A 12,974-nucleotide genomic window follows, 5' to 3' on the forward strand; every position below is an offset into this window, starting at 1 on the left:
TAGCTTTGAGCATCAGACGACTTTCATTTTAGAAACAATCATCTTGGCTATCTCGTATATAAATTTGACTTGCAACTATTTAGCATATGATTAGTTATGCAGATTCTTGTCATGTCACTGCATTGTTAGGGTACGTTCACACAGTGCGTTTTTCACGGCGGTTTTGCGCGTTTTTGGGATGCGTTTTTGGCCTCAAAACTGCATGACTTTGCTTCCCCAGCAAAGTCTATGAGTTTTCATTTTTGCTGTCCGCACAAAACTTTTTTTTTAAGCTGCGTTTTTTAGCTTAAAAAAAAATGGACGTGTCAATTCTTTCCTGCGTTTTTCTGCGTTTTCCCCCCATGCAATGCATTGGAAAAACGCAGAGATCAAAACAGCAGCAAAACGCAGCCAAAAACGCACCAAATCGTGGTAAAAACGCATGCTATTTTTGCCGCGTTTTTTTTGCCGTGGGTGCGTTTTTGTGCGTTTTTAGCGGTTAAAACCGCAGCGTCAAAAAAACTCAGCATGTGCACAAAGCCTTATTGATTCAAGCTGAAATCTGATCCCTGGTCTCTTCTACACATTCCCAAAGTTGGTGCATACTGTTCGGCACACTTGAGCATGCATAGTCTTAAGATTTAGCACACAATGGGTTATCACCTTATCCCTAGCTGGTGTAGAAGATAGGTTAATTAGCAATAACACATGATCATTGATTAAGTAGACACTCCCTCATCTACAATAAGGGGTGCTTCACACACAGCGAGCTCGCTGCCGAGATCGCTGCTGAGTCACGCTTTTTGTGACGCAGCAGTGACCTCATTAGCGATCTCGCTGTGTGTGACACTGAGCAGCGATCTGGCCCCTGCTGCGAGATCGCTGCTCGTTACACACAGCCCTGGTTCGTTTTCTTCAAAGCCGCTCTCCCGCTGTGACATACAGATCGCTGTGTGTGACAGCGAGAGAGCGACAAATGAAGCGAGCAGGGAGCAGGAGCCGGCATCTGACAGCTGAGGTAAGCTGTATCCAAGATAAACATCGGGTAACCAAGGTGGTTACCCGATATTTACCTTAGTTACGAGCCTCTGCAGCTCTCACGCTGCCTGTGCTGCCGGCTCCGGCTCTCTGCATATGTAGCTGCTGTACACATCGGGTTAATTAACCCGATGTGTACAGCAGCTAGGAGAGCAAGGAGCCAGCGCTAAGCAGTGTGCGCGGCTCCCTGCTCTCTGCACATGTAGCTGCATTACACATCGGGTTAATTAACCCGATGTGTACTGTAGCTATGGTAGGAGAGCAAGGAGCCAGCGCTCAGTGTGCGGGCTCCCTGCTCCCTGCACACACAGCTGTGCGCTGGTAACTAATGTAAACATCGGGTAACCATACCCGATGTTTACCTTAGTTACCAGTCTCCGCAGCTTCCAGACGGCAGCTCCGTGCAAGCGCAGCGTCGCTTGCACGTCGCTGCTGGCTGGGGGCTGTTCACTGGTCGCTGGTGAGATCTGCCTGTTTGACAGCTCACCAGCGACCATGTAGCGATGCAGCAGCGATCCTGACCAGGTCAGATCGCTGGTCGGATCGCTGCTGCATCGCTAAGTGTGAAGGTACCCTAAAGGGAGTTAAGCCCCCCGTCACATTTAGCGACTTACCAGTGATCCTGAAAACTATGCAACCTGATAAGGATCGCTGGTAAGTCGCTGGGAGGTCGCTGGTGAGATGTCACACAGTCAGACCTTACCAACGACTCAGTAACGATACAGGTCGCAGTAGCGACCTGTATAACGATCTCTACTGTCATTGGGACCCTGTCACACAGTGTCAAACATAGCGATGCGTCCTGCCCAGCAGGACATCGCCTTTGAAGAAAATAAACCAGAACAGTGTGTAACGATCAGCGATTTCACAGCAGGGGCCAGGTCGCTGCTTAGTGTCACACATAACGAGATCGCTGGTGAGACCCCTATTACGTCACAAAACCTGTGACTCGCTAGCGATCTCGCTATGTGAGACGTACCCCTAAGCAGACCCCACACCATGTTTTGCAGCAATAGTGAATTTAATTATCATAGGGTGGGAAATTTGTGCTGCCTACAGACGCCAGGACATGAAAATTTTAGGTAAATACATTTTAGACTTTCCAGGGAACTGACAAGCAATAGGTGACTTATAAATCCCTAGCGTTGGGAATAGGACTGTGCAGCTTGCTCTAGCACTTTTTTGCCAAGGGCTGAACCATCTGTAGCGAACATGTTTACACGGTAGTGCTTCATGAATGTGGATAATGACGACCAGGTCGCAGCCCTGCAGATGTGATCCAGATGTACGTGCGCCAACTCAGCCCAAGATGTTGAGGTAGCCCAAGTGTTATGGACTCTGACTGGAATTGGTAGTTCCTGATGATTTAATAGGTAAGTATCACACATGAGACGCTTGATCTACCTTGCTAAGGTGCTTTTGATAGCTTGTCTCCTGAGCTTCAACCCTCCAAATTGAAGAAACAGATTCTCGTCTTTCCTGGCTGAGTGTTCTGAAGGTAGAGAAGAAGTATTCTTTTGACATCGAGCAAGTGAAGATATCTCTCTCTTCATCAATTTGAGGATTAGGACCCCGCACCGTCAGGATTATTTCCTGGTTGATTTCGAAAGAGGAGCCTACTTTCTGAAAAAAGCAAAGCATGAGTCTCAGGGCCACGTGATCTCCACCAATATGTAGGTATGGTTCTCTGGATGATAATGCTAGGTACTCCCCTAACCGAATGGTCATTGTAATTGCCACGAAAAATAAAGCTTTCCAAGAGAGATGTTTAATAGTTGCCTGCTCCACTGGTTCAAAGGGGGGGGGTCTTGAATGGGAACCTGTCACCACTTTTTTGGCCTATAAGCTGCGGCCACCACCACCACCGGGCTCTTATATACAGCATTCTAACATGCTGTATATAAGAGCACAGGCCGGGGGTATGACATAAAAAACACTTTATGAAAAATCAGCAGGAAAAGTTTTTCCGCTGTGGAAAAAATTAATTGGTTTTCATTATAGTCCTCAGGAAATCCTGAAAATAATTAGCCCTTTCCGCCATACAGAATGGTATTGTCTGCAAGACCTGGGAGGGACGTTGGGAGTCTTGGGACCATCATTAGACACTTTTCGCGTACCATATGGTGATTGTAGTCGACACCATAGCAAGAACATAATTGTGGAAGGGTTCACACTCACATTCTTATTCTTCGTTTGTGATACTACCTTTTATTTTTTTCTTTCTTTCCAAGGTTTACAGTTGCATTGACGAACAAATCAATCTCATGTATACTGATGTTTTCTATTTGACCATGCAATTGACTGTTTAATTTTTTTGTTATGTTTAAAAATTTGAATAAGAAATATGTTTAAAAAAAACCCAAAAACCCACTTAGATAAAAATTATTAACGGTCGCGCTGTGGGCCTAATGGGCGTCTCCGTTGTCTGGTGCCAGCGCCGCCTCTTTTGGCCATCTTTTGTTCTCCTTTTCTAGCCGCGGTGCACGACTGGTCTGACGTCATCCACACTCGCCGGCATTCAGGTCCTGAGCAGGGCAGATCAAAGTACTGTAGTGCGCCTGCGCAGGACCGGCGATTGTGTATGACGTAGCCGCGTCATGCACCCAGGCTTCAGAAAGAGGACGAAGATGACCAAAAGAAGAGGCACCGGCAACGGAGACGCCCATTAGGCCCACAGCGCGACCGTTAGGTAAGTATTATATAGTTTTTTTATGTTATGCTCTATATAAGAGCTCGGTGGGGGTGGCCGCAGCTTATAGGCCAAAGAAGTGGTGACAGGTTCCCTTTAAGAATCAATGTTAGATCCCATGAGGGAACTGTCACAAATGTGTCACGGGTGACAGACAGCCCTGTGGTGTCCAGCTATAGAATGTCACATACTTTAGCTGTGCAAACTGCTCCCTTACCTATTATTTCTGCTTGGTTTTCATCACTTATCCTTTAGGACCCTGTGGAATTTTCAACCTTCCAGCTGATTTTCATCAGTAATTCCCTTGCTGTCATTATATAACTTCACTTCCTATTACTCGGTGCACATGATAGCTCTTATACCGTTAATAAATCTTTAGTGCAAGCAGTCAGCTTGCATACATCTGGAGATTCTTTGTGGTTGTTGCAGTTTTTCTCCCTGAGTGATCTGGAGATAAGTTGTTAGTTCACTTTTCCCATGTTTGTTATCCCTATGTCTTCTTTAGTGCTAGGTGGGTTAACTAAGCACTCATTCCATGCACTCCCTACCTAAGGCCTACTGCACTGTCATCCAGAGTCAGGTATCTGACGCAGTGCATAGGTGCAGAACCTATCTAGGGTGGTGAGGGAAGCCAGAGCCCAGCGACAGGCTTGGTCAGGGGACAACTTCTCCCCCTTCCCTAGGCACAAGCTTTTCCTCCCCTTTCGCCGTTCGCTTTGTTACTTCCCCATATTTAGCGTGAGAAGGAACTGAAGCTATGAAGGGAGACCTTAGATTTTTGATAGCCTTAAAAAGTTTGTTAATCAGGTGATGCTTTGCAAATAAGCCATCTAAGTGAGCATTAATCTTGAGAGTGTTGTGCGGCAATCTCTTATCAAATCCTGCTTGAAGGAACTGTAATACTGAGGCTCCAGATTTTTTTTATCTACTTTTTCTGATGAACTCCATTCTTTATAGATTCTCCATATGCTTGCATAAACCTTTAGGGGTACTTTGCACGCTGCGACATCGCTAGCCGATGCTAGCGATGCCGAGCGCGATAGTACCCGCCCCCGTCGCACATGCGTTATCTTGTAATAGCTGCCGTAGCGAACATTATCGCTATGGCAGCTTCACACGCACATACCTGCCTAGCAACGTCGCTCTGGCCGGCGACCTGCCTCCTTCCTAAGGGGGCGGGTCGTGCGGCGTCACAGCGACGTCACACGGCAGGCGGCCAATAAAAGCGGAGGGGCAGAGATGAGCGGGACGTAAACATCCCGCCCACCTCCTTCCTTCCGCATAGCCGGTGGAGGCAGATAAGGTTCCTCGCTCCTGCGGCTTCACACACAGCGATGCGTGCTGCCGAAGGAACAAAATCGTATCTCCTATTGGTGCGACATTATGAAAATGTTCGACGCTACACAGATCACCGATTTACGACGCTTTGCGATTGTCTATCGACGCATCTAGGCTTTACACGTTGCGACGTCGTTATCGGCGCCGGATGTGCGTCACTTTCGATTGACCCCGACGATATCGCAGTAGCGATGTCGCAACGTACAAAGTACCCCTTAGAGTTGCTGTCCTTGTAGTTGCGGAGAGAGTGGTTATAACCAGTTCTGGAAGACCATAGGCCCCTAAATTTTCCTGGACAATCTTCATGCCATCAGGTGCAGTCTAGTTGAATCTGGGTGAAAGTTGTTTCCCTGGACCAAAAAAATCTGGTAGCTTCCAGAGGCACAACTAAACACAACTTTCACCAGAGAGAGTCTGGCAGACAAGGGAAAACCAAAAAACTGTCTCACAGCACAAACACACACAGAATAAGAGATTCAGGAGGAAAACAAGAGAAAGAAGGAATTACAAAACAACAGGGGTGCACTCCACATCTGCACCAAGGAAAAAGCACAGCTAAGCAAAAATGTCACCAGAGAGGGTCTGGAGCACCACACCTCACTGACCAACACAGAATAAACTGTAGCTGGCATGGGTAGATGGATTCCAACAGTATAAATTGGAGGGGTGAAGATGTGATAGGTCTCCCACAACATGTGATTGAAGGAAAGAGCAGACTAGCAGAGATTAACTTTTGCTAGTTTGCCTATGAATCAGCACACAGCAGGTCAACGCCAGAGTCTGCTTGTGTTGATACCAGACACCAGAGAAACAATTAGGCGGAATGTCACAATCTGCAATCTTAACAGATTACCGTTTGCGTATCCCGGAAAAAGCCCTCTAAGCAATGGCCATCCAGCCTACCCCTTCCACCAGCCATTTTTTCTCCCATCAACTCTCAGGCCGTCACTTCAGAGAAGAGATTTCCTTCTGGTTTGGTGAAGAGGGGGCGTAAGGGGGGCTACTGTAGCTCCAGCATCTCTGCATTGCTCTCCCAGGCAGGCACAAAGTCTTACTCACTACTGTGACCTGCTCGTGCCATGCAGCCTTCCCCGTGATCCTCTGCTTCTTCCTCCCAGAGCCTCAGCAGGCTGCACAGGTCTCCTAAGAATGCGTCTAGGGCGCATGCGCACAGCTGCCCTTCTCTTAAAGGGTCAGCAAGTCATTTCCTGGAAGTGCCCCTAAGGCTGTCGCTGAGAGGCACTGGGTACTTAGGCATCTTCCCTAGTGGGAGAGTGCTTTGAGAAACGTGGTTAGTTAGTGGTTTGTCTTTAGCTAGCTAGTTGTAAGGTCCCCTTGTCCACTGTCTGTGCCAGTGTACAGTGTCCTATTCCTGTTCTTCAGCCCTGTCGGCATCCTCAGTGGTCTCGGTCGACACTAGTTACTCTGCCTGTTCCTTCTGGTCATGCTACCAGTCTCAGCCTCCCAGGTGATCTCTGTATCCACTAGTTACTCTACCTGTTTGTTCTAGTCATGATACCAGCCTCAGCCACCTAGGTGGTCCCTGTCTACACTAGTTACTTTACCTGTTCGGTCTGTGCCTGCTGTATTAGTGACTCTGCCCCTCTGGCCATTGGACGCTGCCAGTCTTTACCTGTGTCTGCCCATTCCCTGGGGGGTGAGCCGCCACAGTTCTGGTCCCTACCTTGGGATTAGTACCTGGCGTCTGCCTCGCAGTGGTTGGTTAGGCAAGGCCCTCTCACTAAAGGCTAAGCCTGGAATCCCCCTGTGGTCCAATGGATCCACTTCAGCTCACCACCTTACTATCACCAGCAGCGAGCGTTACAGACCTAATGGCATCACTAGATTTTCAAACTCCCCCTCTGGCATATTAAACGCCATTTTCCACTCATCCCCCTGTCTGACTCGGATCACATTATAGGCCCCACTAAGATTTAGTATAGATAACCATTTAGCACTAGCAATTTGATTAAATAAGTCAGGAATGGGTAGCAGGGGATACCGATCACAGACTGTTATCTGGTTGAGCTCACGAAAGTCCAGGCATGGCCGCAGTCCACCATCCTTATTTTTAACAAGGAAGAAACTAGCAGCCACCAGGGATGAGGAATGCCTGATGTGTCCTTTAGCCAAATTCTCAGTTATCTACTGTTTAAGAGCTAATCTCTCAGGGCCCGACAAATTATACAGTCTACACTTGGGTAATTTTGCCCCTGGCTTCAACCATATGATGCAATCATAAGGTCTATGGGGTGGCAACTCTTGACAACGCTTCTCAGAAAACACATCAGCAAAATAATTAATATTGGCCAAGACTAGCAAGAGTAGCTTTTGTCGAATTACGATTTTACTGCAAATCACTTACACGAATCAACCCCCAAATAGTCTCCCATTATGTTCTCAATATACTGCCCTGGGTAGCATCACTCAAAGACCTTTATATCCTGATGAAAGCGCTCACCTTGCTCTTCTGAGTAAGCCCCCATGTTTTCCTTGAATTTGTCAAGATGAGCCTCCAAGATAAGTGCTTTGAGAGACATCCTACATTCCATTTTTCCAAAGCTCTTTATCAGAGTCTGAACCAGTTGCACATATCTCTCATCCTCGTGATTGCTCATGAAGCCATGCACCCCTGCAGCAAAGCTGCTCCAAGCTGCTTTCTCTTTTCTAGTGAGCTTCTTTACGAATTCTTCGTTCTCTAGGATCTGCTTGTTTTGTGGTCTGACGAAGATACCAGCTTTTACCTTTGCCTGAGACAGCTTAGGAAAGAGACCTTGTAGGCACTTGAAGGCTGCCGATTCTTTGTCGAGAGCTGTGACAAACTGTTTTATCAGGCCTATGTTGTTGTGCAGGGGTGGCATCAGCACTTTCCATAGGTCCACCAATGGCTTCCACTTCACGTTATTCTTTCCCACAGAAAACTCAGTCCTCTGTGGCGAGTCCCGAATGTGATAGTGCTGATTGGTGTCCCGGCTGTCCCAAAGGCAAAGAAAACATTTTTGGAAGCTACTTGCGGTCTACACAACATTGCATGTTTTGCAAAAGTTCAAGAATACCTACTATAGATTTCAAATTACCAATGTCCTAACCGCAAAAGCAAACTTTCTTGGGAATTTTTGCCATTTTCTTTTCACTTTTGTTATAAGTGGTTGGGAAAACACCTTTGATACCCAAGGACAAACAAAAAATTCTAATTTGTTACATAGTGTTATAGATCTCTATAATTTTGGACCAATAAGATATTATGTTCATTTTTTTTTAATATTTCTTATTCCTAAAAGTGATATTTGTGCTTAAAATCTTTAATTTTCTTCAACAATTTTTCAACAATAAAACCTACAAAATTATTCCTAAAAGCAAAAAACTGATTCAAAGAGTACAGATACAAAACCTAAAAGAGAAGGTAGCCCCTAAAGTATAAACAAAATGCAGTGCATAGGGGAAAACCCCAAAAATACCACAGGACCACAAAGTATAGGCAAAGGGAAAATATTTCGGGCTGCACGGTGGCTCAGTGGTTAGCACTGCAGTCTTGCAGCGCTGAGGTCCTGGGTTCAATCCCCACCAAGGACACCATCTGCAAGGAGTTTGTATGTTCTCCCCGTGTTTGCGTGGGTTTCCTCCGGGTTGTCCGGTTTCCTCCCACACTCCAAAGACATACAGATAGGGAATTTAGATTGTTAGCCCCAATGGGGACAGTGTTCCCAATGTATGTAAAGCGCTATGGAATTAATAGCGCTATATAAATGAATACATTATTATTATTATTATAGTAAATTACAAAAGTGATAGTGTCTATGATGGAACAGCGTAAAACACACCAACACAGCCTCTAAAAGACAGCCAGTATATTACAGGTTACTTACCTGTACCTGTACCTTACCTGTAGCATATAATAGTGCAGCAAACAATACTACAGAAGCATGTAACCTGCCAGACCCAATTTAGGCTATGTGCGCACGTTGCGTACTAGCCCTGCAGAAATTTCTGCAGTGATCTGAAGAGCACACGTGCGCTTCAAATCGCTGCAGAAAATGTCCGTAGAAAAAAAAAAAAGCCGATTCCATGCGCTCTGCCTGCAGCTCCTCCCATAGACAGAGCAGGAGCTGCCGGCAAAGCGCACGGAAAAAGTGACATGTCACTTCTTGAACGCAGCGCTTCGGGCAGCAGCCGAAGCGCTGCGCTCTAAGACGCCACGTGCGCACGGCCCCTGCACAATCTCCATAGATTATGCAGGGGACGCAGGACGCATGCAGTTACGCTGCGCTACAAAGCGCAGCGTAACTGCATGAATTACGCACACGTGCGCACATAGCCTAAAGGCTGGCAAATGAATCACAGAGCGACACTGCTCCAGTACACACACAGTAAAGTTACCTTCACACATAGCGAGATTGCTGCTGAGTCACAGAGTCTGTGACGCAACAATGACCTCGCCAGCGATCTCGCTACGTTTGACACAAAGCAGCAACCAGGCAACTGCTGTGAGATCGCTGGTGGTGTCGGAATGGCCTGGACCATTTTTTGATTGTCGTGGTCCTGCTGGGCAGGATGCATCGGTGTTTTTGACGCCTTTCCAACGACCTAGTTGACAACTCAGAGCTCAGACATGTACCACAGAGATCGTTATACAGGTCGCTACGGTCGCTGTATCATTGCTGCGTCGTTAGGAAGATCTGACTGTTTGACATCTCACCAGCGACCACATAGCGACTTACCAGCGATACTTATCAGGTCGTATTGTTGTCGGGATCGCTGGAAAGTTAAAAAATGTCACGGGGGCTTAAATATATAGTAGTACTAGACAATGCTAAATCAACTGACTGCGTGTGCACAGGAACAGATAATTTTTCAACAATATTAATTCGTGTGATCATACAACGTGCAAGTCTTTCATTACTATATGCCAGTCCATATGAGGCGAGAATACAAAATGTACTTGTTATATTTCGTATATTTCCTCTTATTATCTCTAGTGCTTGTATATTATATGAGATTTGTTTGATTTTCCATCTTCTTACCTATCAGATTCCCACAACACTGAATCCTGTCAGTGGAAATATTCCATATAAGAAAATTTTCCTGATTGACCTGTCAAGAATGGATAATGAAAGGGACAAGATGGTGGAGAGGATATTACACCTCACCCTAGAGATCCTCTTTCGGCTTACTGGAGAGGTGAGAGATTCTGATGACGTCACATTACATCATTCTTATCTATGGGAATAACAGATAGACAGAACTGGAGAGGTGAGGACTCTGGAAATGTCTGTAGTGAGATTTATTACTGTGTCTCTCCATAACCAGGATTACACAGTAGTGAAGAAGACCTCTAGTGAGCGCTGTCAGGACCCTGTGTCTGAGGGACGGGGAAGACCCCTGAGCCCAATCACGGGGCCTCCACCTCACCCCCTGATACATGAGGACATCAATGACCAGAAGATCCTAGAACTCACCTACAAGATGATTGAGCTGCTGACTGGAGAGGTGACACTGCTGGGAATGCTGGGGCATTATACAGTAATGCTCTGAAGGGATCGGGGGATGACGGTATCATTGTATGTGTCAGGTCCCTAAAAGGTGTCAGGACGTCGCCGTCTATTTCTCCATGGAGGAGTGGGAGTATTTAGAAGGACACAAAGATTTGTACAAGGACATCATGATAGACGTTCCCCAGCTCCTCACATCACCAGGTAATACACAGGACTACATACACATTGCCTATAATTATTTGTATTAAAGAATTAATTCAATCCCTGTATGTGTTTCCTCTAGTTCTATCCAGTGAGAGCACAACACCAGAGAGATGTCCCCTTCCTCTTCTCCCACAGGACTGTAAACAAGAAAATCCCAATGTTCTTCAGGATCATCAGGTAGATGGAGAGAAGGTGCCATGAAATCTCCCTATGATGTGTAGACGGCTGTGAAGGTCTTGTGCTCACTCTTGTTTTATCCAGTATTATATGTTTTATACTTTTGTAATGAGAACGGTGGAGATGGCAGGATTAGAGCTGATCATAGATGTGACTTCTCCATCTGTAACTTTTACAATATTTGTTTCAGGCTGAAGATCTGACCCATATTAATATTACAGAGACATATGTGATGGGTGATGAGTGGTGTAAAGAGGAGATTCCTACAGATAACTGCCCAGGTGAGTAATAATGCTAAATGCAGAGAAGTCACAGATTCTTCTCAGTCACCGTCTGTCTGGTTTTATCTGCGGTGTAGTCCGGCCATATCACAATCATGCGGTCACCATTCTCCTGCTAAACCAAAACCACCCTCACTACTTTGGACATTGGAAGTCCTTCTGTTGGAGTGAGATCTGTTCCAGCAAGAGCTTACAGCCCGGAGAATGCACCCTACTCTCTAAAATTAGAAGATGCTGACCCTTACCTTCCCATATCTCTAAACTACAAAGCCAAATTACAGCATAAATAGAATGAGCTGACAACTTAGAAAATCATGTGAAGAAAACTATAATTTGTATGGTGGGCCTTACTTTTTTAATGAGACCCCAGTACTTGTCCTTTTTATTTATATGCTCAAATACCGTGTTCCCTAAAAATAGTACCTACCCCGAAAATAAGCCCTAGCAGGCATTTTAGGAGTAAGACGTAAATATAAGCCCTACCCCAACAATAAGCCCTTGTCGCGGTTCAATAATGAACTGTCCATGCAGCTAAAAAAGGTAAAGAATCCTGCAGGACACTTCTACAGTGTGTCCACCCATATCCTGTCCACCGCCATTAACTTGAGAACGGCGGCAGCTATAGGCATAGAAGTGGTGTCTAGATATAGTAAAGTAGCTATGCGCTATGCAATGAACCACCTATAGCACCACCTGGTGGAAAACAGAAAATTAGCATTTTTATCTCAAAAACTGAACGAGAGAGAGAAAAAAAGTGAATTACAAAGTTGTAGCGCATCATCAATTCAATACAAATCGACACCTTGTATACAGAAATGCTGTGATTATAACATGTAAAACTCACAAGGCTGCGGATGTGAAGCGATACCTCATGGAGACCTTCCTACAAGTCAGTCATTGGATATAGTGGGGTAAAAACTGCATTTTTGGGGGTAAACTTTGCCCCAGCTGTATTTCCCCGAGAATAAACCCTGTCCCGAAAATAAGTCGTAGTGTATTTTTTGGGGCAAAAAAAAAATCGTGTTTTATTTTCGATGAAACACAGTATAGACAGTAGACACATTGACACAAGAAATATTATACAATTGTATTTTTTTTCCTCCTTTTTCTTTCCAAACACACTGACACCCACCCATTTAGAGGAGAGAGAGAAAAAAAGAGAAAACCCTTCAATCAATAATTCTTGCCCATATTTCCAAAACTCTTTCCTTACACTTATCCCAGCAATTATTATATTTGGAAGTGTAACTTGCCCTAACCTGTTAGAAAATATTTTTATTAGACGTTATCTAGTCTTTAAAATAATTCCCCTTACAGATAATAACTGTGATGTATTGGATTCTGAAATGACAAAACAATATTCATTCTCTCAGCAACAAATGTGATAACCAGTTCCAACAAATCCCTAATTTCTTGGCCGTCCCAATAGATCTGCCGCCTACTTGAGACATTTAGAATTTTTAATATTTCCAATCTTCTGCATAAAAGCCGGGTACGGTGCAATATGTGAATAACCATAACTTGAAATATTCTCTCCTTTGACATAAAGAATAAAATTGGCAGAATGCACAACTTTCTTCATCGTTCCTATGGGAGACCCAGACCATGGGTGTATAGCTTCTGCCTCCGGAGGACACACAAAGTACTACACTAAAAAGTGTAGCTCCTCCCTCCGAGCATATACACCCCCTGGATAACCAAATATAGCCAGTTCAATGCTTTGTGTTCAGGAGGCACACATCCACACATGTATTCTCATCTGATTTTTGATTTTAA

General features: G+C 45.2%; 1 protein-coding gene across 2 annotated transcripts in view; it reads left to right on the plus strand.

Annotated features, from left to right (window-relative positions):
- The window catches only part of LOC142312132 (uncharacterized), a 56,234-nt gene that overhangs the window by 14,170 nt on the left and 29,090 nt on the right, over positions 1-12,974 (plus strand). For both annotated transcript variants that reach the window (XM_075351023.1, XM_075351024.1), the window contains exons 2-6: positions 10,073-10,222; positions 10,352-10,531; positions 10,614-10,737; positions 10,820-10,917; positions 11,108-11,198. In XM_075351023.1, the coding sequence (XP_075207138.1) occupies positions 10,145-10,222; positions 10,352-10,531; positions 10,614-10,737; positions 10,820-10,917; positions 11,108-11,198 (571 nt within the window). In that variant the 5' untranslated portion in view covers positions 10,073-10,144. The remainder of the gene's footprint in view (positions 1-10,072; positions 10,223-10,351; positions 10,532-10,613; positions 10,738-10,819; positions 10,918-11,107; positions 11,199-12,974) is intronic.

The sequence above is a fragment of the Anomaloglossus baeobatrachus genome, chromosome 5 (assembly GCF_048569485.1).
Source record: "Anomaloglossus baeobatrachus isolate aAnoBae1 chromosome 5, aAnoBae1.hap1, whole genome shotgun sequence".
NCBI classification, from domain to species: Eukaryota; Metazoa; Chordata; class Amphibia; order Anura; family Aromobatidae; genus Anomaloglossus; species Anomaloglossus baeobatrachus.